At 43.3% G+C, this 15,787-nt stretch overlaps 2 protein-coding genes across 2 annotated transcripts; both read right to left on the reverse strand.

Moving 5' to 3' along the window:
• Positions 1-2,434: 2,434 nt before the first annotated feature.
• On the reverse strand, positions 2,435-6,369 carry LOC133133974 (E3 ubiquitin-protein ligase TRIM35-like). Its single transcript, XM_061250297.1, has 6 exons — positions 5,965-6,369; positions 5,215-5,310; positions 4,899-5,129; positions 4,500-4,522; positions 3,526-3,644; positions 2,435-3,091 (listed from the first exon to the last, which is right to left on the reverse strand). The coding sequence occupies exons 1-6, from the start codon at positions 6,367-6,369 to the stop codon at positions 2,568-2,570; spliced, it is 1,398 nt and encodes a 465-aa protein (XP_061106281.1). The 3' UTR covers positions 2,435-2,567.
• Positions 6,370-9,248: 2,879 nt separating this feature from the next.
• Positions 9,249-15,281, reverse strand: LOC133133972 (E3 ubiquitin-protein ligase TRIM35-like). The gene is made up of 6 exons (XM_061250295.1): positions 14,817-15,281; positions 13,339-13,434; positions 13,023-13,253; positions 11,229-11,251; positions 10,343-10,461; positions 9,249-10,162 (listed from the first exon to the last, which is right to left on the reverse strand). The coding sequence occupies exons 1-6, from the start codon at positions 15,219-15,221 to the stop codon at positions 9,630-9,632; spliced, it is 1,407 nt and encodes a 468-aa protein (XP_061106279.1). The 5' UTR covers positions 15,222-15,281; the 3' UTR covers positions 9,249-9,629.
• Between the last annotated feature and the right edge of the window lie 506 nt (positions 15,282-15,787).

The following is a 15,787-nucleotide window of genomic DNA, read 5'->3' on the forward strand; positions in this document are numbered from 1 at the left end:
TTCGCTAAAATAATTTATGAGAAAAGGTAAGGAAGGCGTTCAGCTGAGAGTGTGTATGTGCTGTCGCCTTCCTCAAGGGTTTTGTTTTTCTTTGGACTCGTGTGAGTCGGCGGTAGAGGGACGGTGTCCCCGGTACATGTATTTTGTTTGCGTTTTGTCCCGAGCTGCGTCTCGAGGTTTTTATTTTCGTGCCTGGCTTTTTTCTCGCCGGGTTGTATTTTATTTTTGTTTCTCAGTATGTGACCATTTGTGCCCAGCTATTGGCACATATCCTGAGTTATTGGTTCGCCCTGTTTGTTAAGGGTTGTTTTCTGTTTCCCATAACCGTTTTTGGGCTATTTCTGTTTCCCCTTTATAAGATTTGTGTTGTTAATTTCTTTTCCGGGAGAAGTCCTTCCCGTGGCTGTGTACTCCTATCTCTGTCTACTGGGTCGTAGTGAGGAACACGCTCGCGTGTTAGTCTAGAAGGGTTCTAGCACTGGTGGCCCCTGGCTCTCCGCCCTGCTCGCCACCTTACAGGTTGAGTCTGAAGCCTTCTCCTTCTTGGTGGAAATTAACCATCTTCATCCCAAAATCTTTGGACAACTGTTCAGAGGAACCCATGGTTGTTAACACCAGACAGAACAGCCACAAAGTTGGATACTTTATAAGTCATGGAGTTACTTCCAAATAAAAAGTTCAGCCCTGGAATTATACTCAACTGACTCATTGAAGCATAAGAAGTAAATCATGAAAATAAAAAAGCAATCGTGTTTAAATTTTGCAGAAAGGCATCATGTTTAACCAACCATTCACAGTTCAGGTTTGCTTTGAATCAGAGATTCCAAAGACAGGATCTGCTGTTTTCACAATTTTATTTTCAAGATAGACTGTAAAAAAAAAAAAGAGAAAAAAGGAGAATCTTTTATTTTTAATTTTTATGTACGCATGGTACGTACAGGATTACGGCTGCCGGTGCCACTGGGTCTGACCGTAATGACCAGTCTGCTTCACTCATCCTCCTTACGCGCTAATCAAGTTAGCTAAAGTTTGGCAACATATTCAAACTTTCTTCTGTTCGCCACGAATGTTAGCTAACGATAGCTAACCGTTTGAAAAGGTAGAGAAATAAATCACAGGTAAGTTAAGCAACGTATCGGCTAGCTGGAATTATTGCATCCATTTGTATTAAAAAGGTGCTGGTGACGCACTAATTGTAATGTTCATTTAAAATCGCTCAACAGGAACTGTTTGCACATACCCACACGTACACACTCACTCACACAAACATGTCCCCACATACACTGATTAAAATGCAAATGCTCAGACATACAGTGGCCTCCAGAATTATTGGCACCCGTGCTGTAAACTAAAAATGAATAGTTATTGACATAAGCTTTATTTTCCAACATACCTGAAGTGGTGCGCATTATTAATGATTCAATGAAATCAACCAAAGTCTTAGAATTTTCAAATCAAAAATTTATTTTCCCAAAAAACAGGTTCCACAATTATTGGTACCCCTGGTTTAATACTTTGTGCAAACACCCCTGGTAAATATGACAGCCACGACTCTCAAGGATAAAGCGTCTGAATACTTATGTAAATGAGAGATTTCAGTTTTTGATTTTGAATTCAATTAAATTCAATTTATTTTGTATTCTGCCACCTGGACACACAGCACATTAGTTCCCGAAACCCACCTGATCCGCTGACACAAGACTCGCCCCGACCCCCAACCGCATGTTGACGCCAGGCAAGGCACAAAGGACCAAACTCCCTTTTCTATGCAGTAAACACATGATCTCATACGGGCTGGTTGTGTACTATGCAGTAAACACATGATCTCATACGGTCTGGTTGTGTTCTATGCCGTAAACACAGGATCTTATTCGGTCTGGTTGTGTTCTTTGCTGTAAACACATGATCTCATACGGTCTGGTTGTGTTCTATGCTATAAACACATGATCTCATACGGTCTGGTTGTGTTTTATGCTATAAACACATGATCTCATAAGGTCTGGTTGTGTTCTATGCTATAAACACATGATCTCATACGGTCATCACACACCTGGGAGACACACTGGTGACGGGTCAGGAAAAGAGCAGCACTCCACTGGTGTGTTTATTACACTCAACTCATTACACACACACACACACTCACACTCAAACACACACACTCAGACACACACACACACTCAGACACACTCACACACACACACACACACACACACACACACACACACTCACACACACGACACAGAGACACACACACACAGACGCACACACACGCACACACACACACACACACACAAACACACACAGATACACACACACACACACACAGACACACACACACACACACCAGTGTACTAGTGTACTTACAATACCACCTTTTAACACAGGAATTACTCAGCATTAACATTGTGAGATTATACCAAAAAATAAAATCTCATGAAACACTATGGAATGTTTTCATTTACTTTTGAAATAATAGAGAATTTTGCTAATATTTTTATGAACCTGCTCAGAAGTGACTAAATACAGCCCTGTTATTTCAGCTGATGTTTACCCACAATCCCTCAGTGCTATTTTATACTCACAGACACCTTCAGTGGACAGATCTGCACAGTTCCCAGAATACTAAAGAATGGAAACAGTCTCTCAGTGAAGGAGTGTTTAAAAGTGTAGAGAGGAGTGTTGTTACGGGGGTCAGAGAATGACACCTCCCCCCTGTCCCAGTCCAGCTGCACTCTGACCCTCTGGAGTTTGCTCTGCACACTGAGGCGTGTAGGTGGGGAGGTCAGGGCTCTGTATTCCCTTCTATACTGCTCAATACCCCACACTCCTACTGCTGGGCTTGGATCCACATCCCCTTTCCTGCTGAAGGACTCTTTAGCCACGCCCACCTCCCAGCCCCCACCCCCAACTTCTACATCCCAGCAGTGTCTCCCTGAGCTGAATCCCTCAGAGCCCAGCACCCAGCACCACCCATCAAATCTCTCTGGATTACCAGGAACCTGCTGTCTCTCATTACTGTATCTCACACTGGTCAGATCCTCAGACAGTGAGAGGAGTGGATGTGCTGTGTTTGGGTCCAGAGTCACAGGAGCTGAAGGGACAGAGAATGAGACGTCAGCACTGATCTGCACAAAGGGAAACCGTGAGACACAATGGGCTCCTAATGATATAAACTGGGTTTCACAAGAACAACATTATAGTCTCAGATACATGTGTGAGAGATGCACCACAACTAAAAGATAATATTTCAAAAGTCACACATTGTATAATCCCTGTAAGAGGGAGCAAAGCCTGTCAGTGTTTGTGTAGCTCCTGTCCTTCCCCTTAAATACAGTATCACTCTTAAAGCAGAATTTTATTATGAGCATCAGTGAGATTAAGGACTGGTGCTCAGTCTCTTCACTCCAGGGCTCTTACACAGACAGGACCAATCTGACTATGACTGGCTTCATCAGCTTGTGGAAAGGATGCTGAAGATTCCCCCTGTACAGTGACAATGTGGAGCTCCCTGCCCCCAGTACTCACTGTATTGAACAGTCCCCAGCATCTTCTCCCACACTCTGTACTTCAGATTGCCCAGGTGCTTGGCCACATCAACCAGCGCTCCTGAGACCTTCTCTGGATCTCCCAGTGTGCACTGGGCTCTGCAATAATATTCAGGAGTCACTTGTGCTGTGGGCGTGGCTTCATTACCATAGAAGATTATCAGCAGCAACATCAGATCTTCATTCTGTAAGAAAATGGCTCCATCCCTCCCAGTGTTCTGCCACACAGCCCCACTGAGAGACACACACTCACAGCCCCACTGAGAGACACACACTCACAGCCCCACTGAGAGACAAACACTCACAGCCCCACTGAGAGAGACACACTCACAGCCCCACTGAAAAACACACACTCACAGCGCCACTGAGAAACACACACTCACAGCCCCACTGAGAGACACACACTCACAGCCCCACCCCACTGAGAGACACACACTCACAGCCCCACTGAGAGACACATGCTCACAGCCCCACTGAGAAACACACACTCACAGCGCCACTGAGAAACACACACTCACAGCCCCACTGAGAGACACACACTCACAGCCTGACCCCACTGAGAGACACACACTCACAGCCCCACTGAGAGACACACACTCACAGCCCCACTGAGAGACACACACTCACAGCCCCACTGAGAGACACACACTCACAGCCCCACTGAGAGACACACACTCACAGCCCCACTGAGAGACACACACACACAGCCTGACCGCACTGAGGGCGGGGTCAGGCTGTGAGTGTGTAACTGTGCATAATATAATTATATATATTATATAATTTATATTACAGAGAAATATTCATTAAAATACTTGAATATTTTAAAATGTTCCCTTCATATGTAGTCATTACTAAAGCCGTAGTAATTATTGCAGAGAGAGGCATTTCAAACACATTCCACAGTACCTCACTGTTAGAACACAACAGGCTAATAAACTACTTTTCATATTTAACCTGATGAGAGAGGATGGAGTTTGCTTACCTGTTTTGTGTGTCCTTGTAGCTCTGAAATAAGGAGAGTGAATTATTCTCACTGTAGTCCATACTCAGTCCATTAATACTTTGTTAGAAACCACATATCTGCCTGTATGCTCCTGAACATGCTTTAGATATGACACAGAAAAATAAATATGCTGCTTTAACATGGTTATAGATGTGTACAGAGTGGGTGTAGCAGGTTGATGATGAAAAGGAGACTATAATTGTCTGGTTTGATAAAGCTTTGAAGAGATTTGATGATATTTGCAAGTTAACAAGAAAAGGTGCTTTAGAGAATACTGTAACAATTAATGTTTGCGAGCATTAACAGCAGTTTGCATAGAGTCCTACAGACGCAGAGTGAACAGGGTTTACCTGCAGGAATGAGACATCTTCAGCTCCCAGCTCCTGTTCTATGGCTCTGATTTGTTCTGAAAGGGATGATATCTCTTCTGTCATCTTCTCAATCTTCTCCTTCATCATCTGACTCTTCTGCTCCTCTTCCTCCCTCAGTGCAGTGATCCTGGCTGCCTCTTCATCCTTTAGGAACTGCTGAAGTTTCTCAAACTCCATCTTTATCTGCCTCTCTGTGTGCTGGGCCTGGCTCTGGAATAAACATTTTTCACCATCATTTCAGCACAATCCAGTGCTGCATTTTCAACAGTGTGATTTAAAGGCTTCAGTACAGTACCTTGATGTGCTCTGCTGTTTGATCACAGGTTAGTTTCACTGCATTAAAGGCTTTTAGCTTCTTCTGCAGTGGAGCCAGTGCAGTCCTGAGTTTCTCCTGGAAAGAAATGACAGAGCCCACACTTTACTGAGGAAACAGACCCACAGTAAACTTCAATACCTACACAGATAGCACAAGAGCCCCTGCTCAGACAGAGAGGAGCCAGAATGGAGACTCAGGTCACAGCTTGTGTAAAAACAGTGTGCTCACTGAGACGCATATCAGTGCCCTGCCTCTGTGACAGGACATGCCAGGTAAGCAGGTGAGACTGCAGATAGTTAGAAAACCTTACACATTCTATTTTTTTCTGAAATTCACAAAAGTGAAAATGTCCCAAGTCACTATAGACAAAGGATACAGCACAATAATCTGATGCATGAGCTTTGACCCCTACTGACCCATGCTGGGCACTGCTCCCTAACACAGCTCTGAGAATGTCTCCACACTCCTGCCCCTCCCTCCTGTCTCTCTCTGTCAGTTCAAAATCATTTTTTAAAATGAAGAATCAAAATATGACTGTATTTGACACATTTTTTAAACGTCTTCTGTCATGCAGAGAGCATTCTCCAAGGTCTCAGTAGAAGACAGCATTAAAAAACCCGACTTTGTAAACATCGGAACAAATCTAATCACCAATAATTATCAGATGAAATTCAGGAAATATAAATTAAGTGAATAAAATAAAGAAACATTTCAATTCTGTTCTCAAACCTTATACTTTTCTGCAGCCTCGTGAACTGGTCGCAGTTTGTGGTTTTCATGTTTTTCTGAAGTTTGACAGACAAGGCAGACGGGTGTTTGATCCTCCAAACAGAAGAGTTTGAGTTTCTCACTGTGCAGACTGCAGAGCGCTTCAGATCCTGCTTCAGCTCTCTGACTTCTCTCCTTTAAGAACGCCTCACAGATATTCTTCAGAGCAAGATTAATTGGAAGAATTTCCTTCGAAGATCTTCTCCTGCAAACTGGGCACTCCTGAGATCCCTTCTGATCCCAGTACTGCTGCAGACAGGCCTTACAGAAGCTGTGACTGCAACTCAGGAGAACAGGATCCCTGAAGATTTCAGAGCACACAGGACAAGAGAGGTCCTCTTCCAGGAGAGAAGATTCAGATGCCATTCTGTCTCCGATTGTTCTGAGCCCAGTAATGGCTTCTGCTAAATCTGTTGTTTAGTTTCACTTTCCTTAACTGCTGTTAAAAATGAAATGTCTTGAAATGAATCCCAAATCTCTGCTCTCCCCTGTCTACTTTTTAATCCTCAGACATTATCATTAAAAACTCCTTAACTTCTGAATATACAGTGAAATCGTTTCATAAGGTCCCCTGTGTAACTAAAGCGTCTGTGTGTGAGAAATTGTACTTTCCTCTTCCTGTTTGATACACCTGTTTGACACACCTGTTTATCAGTGACATCACTTCCTGCAGGGGGCAGCATTGTGCCACTGATGTCAGAGTGGCTGATCTGCCAGCTGTTTAACACCAGCCCTGTTCTTTAAGTTGTGTTCTAAAAACATGATCCGATATGCACATGTATTGAAAATAATGCTTTTAGATGATCGTATTGAATAATAATAATCATAATAATATTGGGGTGGCACGGATGGTGCAGTGGGTAGCACTGCCGCCTCACAGCAAGGAGGTCCTGGGTTCGAATCCCCATCGGCCGGGGCCTCTCTGTGTGGAGTTTGCATGTTCTCCCCGTGTCTGCGTGGGTTTCCTCTGGGTACTCCGGTTTCCTCCCACAGTCCAAAGACATGCATGTTAGGCTGATTGGAGAGTCTAAATTGCCCGTAGGTATGAGTGTGTGAGTGAATGGTGTGTGTGCCCTGTGATGGACTGGCGACCCGTCCAGGGTGTATTCCTGCCTTTCGCCCAATGTATGCTGGGATAGGTTCCAGCCCCCCTGCGACCCTGTTCAGGATAAGCGGGTTCAGATAATGGATGGATGGATGGATAATAATATTGGTCACATACTCATAAATATATACATATATTTATACACACATGAGTATAATATTGGTCCTTGGTCACACAATGAAGAAGACGCAGAGTAAATCACGTACCACGGCGGATGGACCAATAAAAAAGCACTTGGGCAGTTGCCAAACGAGGGCGCAATAGATTTTACATCAGAGCATTTCTTGTCTGTATGCTTGGGGAAACAAAATTGGACCTCTGAAAGAATAATGAATAAAAATTATAAAAATTATGGAGCAAATATTGACCATTAATATATGAGAGCACACCATGCAATAATAAGAATAATATCAAGGAGCAGATTATATAATTAGTACAGTGTTCCTAATAAAGTGCTCAATGAGTGTATAGGGCAGCCTGTAGCGTAGTGGTTAAGGTCCATGACTGGGACCCGCAAGGTCACTGGTTCGATACCCTATGTAGCCACAATAAGATCCGCACAGCCGTTGTGCCCTTGAGCAAGGCCCTTAACCCTGCATTGCTCCAGGGGAGGATTGTCTCCTGCCTAGTCTAATCAACTGTACGTCGCTCTGGATAAGAGCGTCTGCCAAATGCCATTAATGTAATGTAATGTAATGTAATGCAATTCCATGAATGTAACGTAACGTAACATACTGTAACATACTGTATTGTAATGTAACGTAATGTAATGTATATACGTGTGTGTCGGGGAGGGGGACGTGTGTCTTTGCTGGAGATGTCTATGGAGTATAGCTCCTCCCACCAGTGACCTCAATCTCCATGGCAACACACAGGCCACCGCGTGTCATGCCTGTATGATCATAACGTCATGAAACTCAAAAGTTCTACAAACACAGAAGTGTTTCTCTGCAGAGGAAACACAAAAAGGGTAAGATAAGAAATGACTACTTCTGCTGGATTAAGAACATGAAAATATATATATATGGATGCAACGAATTTAGATATTAAAATGCATGTACTGAATTGACATTAATTTTAATACAGAATTGCTTTAGTCTGACACTTACTAGATCCCCCGTCAAACCGTGGTCTAGTCAACGAATGAGACGCAGAGTAAATGACGTGTAATGGTGGATGGACCAATGACACGCGCTTTTGCAGTTGGCAAACGAGGATCTCTTAGGAAATGAAAATCTATATCTATATCTTCGTCTGTGTGCTAGGGGGGGGGAAATCTGACCTCAGAAAAAATTATGGAAAGAAATAATAAAAATATGTAGCAGAGATTGAACATCAGCATATTTGCTGTATTTTTATTTGCTGTCAAACATGAATGGCGTCCAATAAGAAAATAGGCTTTTTGAGCAAAAATATCATGAGAGAGCGACAATATCAATTGGTGAAACAAAAGCTGGCGCCTTGGTGAGGATGCAAATGACAGGACAGTAAATGGCGCCACCCAGTGGTTCAGTAAAGGTACACACACAAGCACGGACTGAGCAAACACACTCTACAGAGATGAGGCTACTCACGCAAGTTAAAAGCAAGGTACGTTTCCATAGCTTGCCCAACACACACTGTCATGACAATCACAAACAAGTCCCTAGCCCCTTTTCTATTGTAATAAGGTTGTTTATCACAGTGTGGTCTCAATGACCAAAGAGGCCTATGACCCTGTTCAGTAAGGGTCACTCAGGGCAGAGTCCTGCACGGGTCTGATGTTCAAGACCCACCCCCGAGTCACGCAATACCGTTCCCACCTGCAACCCTCACACACAGCACATTAGTTCCACAAACCCACCTCACCCGCTGACACGAGACCCACCCTGACCCCAAACCACATGTGTAATAATAACTATTTAACACAAAAGACTGTAAACCTGCATTTATTTAACCACAGTGTCTGTTTTCAGTGATTTTCAATAACATCAACAATTCATTTATTCTGGTGCTTGTAGCTATTAAGCACATATCACATCTGAAGTCTAAATAGACTAAAATAGACCCAAAACTAGCATATCTGTCTCTCACAACTGATCTCAGATCAGCTCAAGTGAGTGTGGAATGAACCCAAACCCAGTGTATGAGGGGCGTATTTGTCTCTGTCTGCGTTCATACTGCACTGGAGAGAGAGACTTACCTCACCACACACCTGGGAGACACACTGGTGACGGGTCAGGAAAAGAGCAGCACTCCGGAGTGATTCCACTGGTGTATTTATTACACTCAACTCATAACACACACCAGTGTACTTACAATACCACCATTTAACACAGGAATTACTCAGCAATGAGTGAGGTTATATCAAAGAAATTAGACATTTTACACACTATAGTATGTTTGCATTAACATTTCAAAGAATAAACAATATTTTGTTTTAGATGTGCTGTTTGTTTCTGACAAATTGCATATTAAACATGTCCAATGAAATACAATGTGATGAAATACAGCCCTGTTATTTCAGCACAATCCCATGGTTCTATTTTACACTCACAAACACCTTCAGTGGACAGATCTGCATCCTGTGAGTAGATGATTTAAAGAATGGAAACAGTTTCTCAGTGAAGGAGTGTTTAAAAGTGTAGAGAGGAGTGTTGTTACGGGGGTCAGAGAATGACACCTCCCCCCTGTCCCAGTCCAGCTTCACTCTGACCCTCTGGAGTTTCCTCTTCACAGTGAGGTCTCTACGTGGGGAGGTCATGGCTGTGTATTTCCCACTGGTGTACTGCACTATACACCACACTCCTTCTGCTGGGCTCGCATCCACATCCCCTTTCCTGCTGAAGGACTCTTTAACCACACCTACCACCCAGTACTCATTATCCCCCACTTCTACATCCCAGCAGTGTCTCCCTGAGCTGAATCCCTCAGAGCCCAGCACCCAACACCACCCATCAAATCTCCCTGGATTACCAGGAACCAGCTGTCTCTCATCACTGCGTCTCACACTGGTCAGATCCTCAGACAGTGAGAGTTCAGGATGTGCTGTGTTTGGGTCCAGAGTCACAGGAGCTGAAGGGACAGAGAATGAGACGTCAGCACTGATCTGCACAAAGGGAAACCGTCAGGCACAATGGGCTCCTAATGATATAAACTGGGTTTCACAAGAACAACATTATAGCCTCAGATACATGTGTGAGAGATGCACCAGAACTAAAGGATAATATTTCATAAGTCACACATTGTACTCACTGTATTGAACAGTCCCCAGCATCTTCTCCCACACTCTGTACTTCAGATTGCCCAGGTGCTTGGCCACATGAATCAGCGCTCCTGAGACCTTCTCTGGATCCCCCAGTGTGCACTGGGCTCTGCAATAATATTCAGGAGTCACTTGTGCTGTGGGCGTGGCTTCATTACCATAGAAGATTATCAGCAGCAACATCAGATCTTCATTCTGTAAGACAATGGCTCCATCCCTCCCAGCATTCTGCCACACAGCCCCACTGAGAGACACACACTCACAGCCCCACTGAGAGACACACACTCACAGCCCCACTGAGAGACACACACTCACAGCCCCACTGAGAAACACACACTCACAGCCCCACTGAGAGACACACACTCACAGCCCCACTGAGAGACACACACTCACAGCCCCACTGAGAGACACACACTCACAGCCTGACCCCACTGAGAGACACACACTCACAGCCCCACTGCGAGACACACACTCACAGCCCCACTGAGAGACACACACTCACAGCCCCACAGAGAAACACACACTCACAGCCCCACTGAGAGACACACACTCACAGCCCAACTGAGGGACACACACTCACAGCCCCACTGAGAGACACACACTCACAGCCCCACTGAGAGACACACACTCACAGCCCCACTGAGAAACACACACTCACAGGAGCATGGGGGGTAATTTTATTAGAGCAAAATATTCATTTAATTACTTTAATATTTCAAAAAATTCCAATCATATGTAGTCATTACTAAACTGTAGTAATTATTACAGAGAGAGGCATTTTAAACACACTCCACAGTACCTCACTGATAGAACACAACAGAGCAAATAAACTACTTTTCATATTTAACCTGATGAGAGAGGATGGAGTTTGCTTACCTGATTTGTGTGTCCTTGTAGCTCTGAAATAAGGAAAGTGAATTATTCTCACTATAGTCCATACTCAGTCCATTAATACTGTGTTAGAAACCACATATCTGATTGTAGACTACTGAACATGCTTTAGATATGATGTAAGATATGTTGTGTTCAGATTCAGGCCTTAGAGAGAGGAACAGGGTATTTGGATGGGGCAATATTATCAATATTATATTGCTTGTAAGAATGCTGATGTCCTCTGACATCAGAGCCACACTGATACCCTAATCCAGGCCTGCAGTCTTTGGGCCTGACCTGCTGACCTCCTGCAGTCTCTGAAGAGACACCAGAACCAGGGCAGGGCCCTGCCAGAATATCCTTTTGAATGCAATCTGTAACATTCAATTCAAATCATTCACTGAGTGTCTATATTCAGCATGACTGTTGACACTGGACAGTTGAAATCTACATTGCTAGATGCAGCTCCATATTAAAGAGGAAACCAACGTGGTTTCATCTGGTTTTATTATATGGAACATGGAGATTGCGACTGCCCAGATTTAACAATTCCTTCCTTTTCATTGATATTTGTCATTCTTAATAATAATCATATTTTTTAAATCACATAAAATATATTTTATATGTAGGTTAAGTGAGGGTTCTAGCACACTATACCACTTGTGTTCAGTATTCAGAGTGCTGAACATCTTAACAATTATATTGTTTGTTGGAACCTCTGGATTCTCATTATACTTAATCCTCGCTTCCCCGACAATGACATTGAACAATAAATGAGCTGCTTTAACATGGTTATACATGTGTACAGAGTGTGTGTGATGAGCTGCTTTAACATGGTTATACATGTGTACAGAGTGTGTGTGATGAGCTGCTTTAACATAGTTATACATTGTGGCGGGCTGCTGGTTGAGAGAGAGAGAGAGAGAGAGAGAGAGAGAGAGAGTAAAATTGGTGCAAAACAGTGCTTTATTCTGTTCACACGTGCCTTCAGGGCCCTGCCAAGCTATTTAGCTCAGCCAGGGGTTTTTTCTTGTCCCACAACTCAAAAATCAAAAAGGAAAAAAATCAAAAACTCAAAACGAAAAAAAGACCGGAAAAAAAGTCATCGGCCACAAAATTCGGTGCGTCTTTCCTCCGTCCGTGGGATTGGTGCGGGTCCTTCCGCGAACTCGGCGCAGCTGTGCCTGTGTAATTAGAGGAGGTTAGTAATTTCCCGTCCCATTCCTCACGCGTCTCGTCTCGGGGCCGCTGTCCTCGGTGCTGACCCTCCTCCCGGCCTCTCTCCACGGTGCCGCTCTTAGACACGTCAGGGGGAAATATTCGCCGTTAATTATTTTCCCCAGCGCTTGGCGCCGGCGCACTGGCTGTTCGACCCCAGTGGTGTACCGATCGCAGGTCGGGCCACCACAACATGTGTACAGAGTGTGTGTGATGAGCTGCTTTAACATGGTTATACATGTGTACAGAGTGTGTGTGATGAGCTGCTTTAACATGGTTATACATGTGTACAGAGTGTGTGTGATGAGCTGCTTTAACATGGTTATACATGTGTACAGAGTGTGTGTGATGAGCTGCTTTAACATGGTTATACATGTGTACAGAGTGTGGGTGTTGCAGGTTGATGATAAAAGGATACTATAATTCACATAATTGATAAAACTTTGAAGATATTTGATGATATTTGCAAGTTGTCATGAAAGGGGGCTAATGAGAATAGTATATTGTATAAATTAATGTGTGTGAGCATTAACAGCAGTTTGCATAGAGTCCTACAGACACAGAGTGAACAGGTCTTACCTGCAGGAATGAGACGTCTTCAGCTCCCAGCTCCTGTTCTATGGCTCTGATTTGTTCTGAAAGGGATGATATCTCTTCTGTCATCTTCTCAATCTTCTTCTTCATCATCTGACTCTTCTGCGTCTCTTCCTCCCTCAGTGCAGTGATCCTGGCTGCCTCTTCATCTTTTAGGAACTGCTGAAGTTTCTCAAACTCCATCTTTATCTGTCTCTCTGTGTGCTGGGCCTGGCCCTGGAATAAACATCATTCACCATCATTTCAGCACAATCCAGTGCTGCATTTTCAACACTGTGATTTAAAGGCCTCAGTACAGTACCTTGATGTGCTCTGCTGTTTGATCACATATTAGTTTCACTGCATTGAAGGCTTTTAGCTTCTTCTGCAGTGGAGCTAGTGCAGTCCTGAGTTTCTCCTGGAAATAAATGACTTATTATTGAATGAATTATTCCTGGCAGAACACCTCTAGCTCAGAAATATTCTTCGGCCTCCTTGCATGTACAGCATGTTTGAGATCTCTCCACAGTCTGGGGACTGTGGTGGCCATTCCAAAACCTTCATCTCTCTTTCATGGAGGTCCTTCATGGTTGATTTTGAAATATGCTTTGAATCATTGTCTTGCTGGAATACCCAACCTCTCTTCAACTTCAATGTCTGGACTGACCTTTGAACATTAGCCTCTCAAATGTTTTGATATTTGGTGGAATCCATTCTTCCTTCCACTCATACAATATTTCCTGTGCCCCCAGCTGCCACACAACCCCAAAGCATAAAGGATCCACCTCCATGCTTCACAGTTGGCAAGGTGTTCTCCTCTACAAAGGCTTCACCCTTTTTTCTCCAAACATACCTTCTTTGGTGCTGGCCAAAAAGCACATTGTGCCAGAAGCCTTCAGGCTTTTCTTTCTGGCAACTCTGCCATGTAGGTCTTTGTTGTTTAAAGTACGTTGTGTGAGGTATGATGTACGTGCTGTGACAGGTTCTACCCAAACCGGCTTCATTTGTCAGTCAGACCAAATGCAGCCAACTTCAGACTTCCTTTCGATTATTTAATCAACATTTGCAGGTGGAAATTGTTGCATTATGGTTTGTGTGTGATGTGTGTGTGTGTGTGTGTGTGTGTGTGTGATGGTAAATGGTAAACAGCTTGACCTGCGTTTGCTCTAAGAGGCTCTTTTTTGCAGATCTTTTGCAATAATATGGGGGTTCTTCTGAACATTTCTAACCAGGTCTCTGGCCATTCTATTTGAAATATTCCTTGGTCTTCCAGACCTTGCCTTGACTTTAACTGTTCCATTTATCTTCCATTTTCTAATAATATTTCTGAAATAGCATTGAGTTTTTTGTAGCCTTCTCCTTCTTGGTGGAAATTAACCATCTTCATCCCAAAATCTTTGGACAACTGTTCAGAGGTTCATGGTTGTTAACACCAGACAGAACAGCCACTACAGTTAGATACTTTATAAGTCATGGAGTCACTTCCAAATGAAAAGTTCAGCCCTGGAATTATACTCAACTGACTCATTGAAGCATAAGAAGTAGATCATGAAAATAAAAAGCAATCTTGTTTAAATTTTGCAGAAAGGCCTCATGTTTAAACAACCATTCACAGTTCAGGTTTGCATTGAATCACAGAGATTCATTCTCGCAGACATTTAAACCAGGAGTTCCCAGATTTTTGCATACCGTTGTAAACAGGTGAACATAAAAAGTAAACATAAACTTTTTAAACATCGGAATAATTTTAATTAAGTCAATAAAAAGATAAACATTTCAATTCTGTTCTCAAGCATCTACCTTATAATCTTCTGAAGCCTCCTGGACTGGTAGCATTGTATGACTTCTATGTTTTCTTGAAGTTTGACAGACAAGGCAGACGGGTGTTTGATCCTCCAGACAGAAGAGTTTGAGTTTCTCACTGTGCAGACTGCAGAGCACTTCAGATCCTGCTTTGGCTCTCTGACTTCTCTCCTTTAAGAACGCCTCACAGGTATTCCTCAGAGACAGGCTAAAGGGAGGATGTTCCTTTGAAGATCTTCTCCTGCAAACTGGGCACTCCTGAGATCCCTTCTGATCCCAGTACTGCTGCAGACAGGCCTTACAGAAGCTGTGACAGCAACTCAGGAGAACAGGATCCCTGAAGATTTCAGTGCACACAGGACAGGAGAGCTCCTCTTCCAGGAGAGAAGATCCAGACGCCATTCTGCCTCCGTCTGTTCTGAGCTCAGTAATGGCTTCTGCTAAATCTGTAGTTTAGTTTCACTTTCCTCCATTGCTATTAAAAATGAAATTCTTTAAATGAATCCCAAATCTCTGCTCTCCCCTGTCTATATTTATTCATCAAGGAACATCTTTAAAAACTCTTTAACTTCTGAAAAATATACAGTGAAATCGTTTCATGTTTTTCAGTGACATCACTTCCTGCAGGGGGCAGCATTGTGCCACTGAGGTCAGAGTGGCCGATCTGCCAGCTGTTTTACACCAGCCCTGCTCTCCAGATGCTGTATGTAATAATAATAATAATAATAATAATAATAATAATAATAATAATAATAATAATGAGAAGAAGAAGAAGAAGAATACTCCAAATGCTTTTCCCGGCTACTAGTATTAGGCTACAGCCAAAAAACACGGCAATAATTGAACATTTTGAGCAACAATAATCAGGAAAAGTTGCGAGTTTGGTTGGTTCGATTGCGTTGTCTACGTTCAGTATCTCGGAAATGGCCAACTTCCAGGCGGGAGGGTGTAACGAGTGAAACGTTCAA

The sequence above is a fragment of the Conger conger genome, chromosome 7, assembly GCF_963514075.1.
Source record: "Conger conger chromosome 7, fConCon1.1, whole genome shotgun sequence".
Taxonomy (NCBI): domain Eukaryota; kingdom Metazoa; phylum Chordata; class Actinopteri; order Anguilliformes; family Congridae; genus Conger; species Conger conger.

Excerpts from the sequence above, each read along its gene's own strand:
- LOC133133972 (XM_061250295.1), bottom strand. The coding sequence starts at position 15,221 with ATGGCGTCTGGATCTTCTCTCCTGGAAGAGGAGCTCTCCTGTCCTGTG. Across the intron at positions 13,254-13,338 it reads AAACAGCAGAGCACATCAAG|GGCCAGGCCCAGCACACAGA; the intron begins GTACTGTACTGA and ends TGTTTATTCCAG. Across the intron at positions 10,163-10,342 it reads GCTGGGGACTGTTCAATACA|CTCCTGTGACTCTGGACCCA; the intron begins GTGAGTACAATG and ends CTGTCCCTTCAG.
- LOC133133974 (XM_061250297.1), bottom strand. The coding sequence starts at position 6,369 with ATGGCATCTGAATCTTCTCTCCTGGAAGAGGACCTCTCTTGTCCTGTG. Across the intron at positions 5,130-5,214 it reads AAACAGCAGAGCACATCAAG|AGCCAGGCCCAGCACACAGA; the intron begins GTACTGTACTGA and ends TGTTTATTCCAG. Across the intron at positions 4,523-4,898 it reads AAGATGTCTCATTCCTGCAG|CAAACTCCATCCTCTCTCAT; the intron begins GTAAACCCTGTT and ends AAAACAGGTAAG.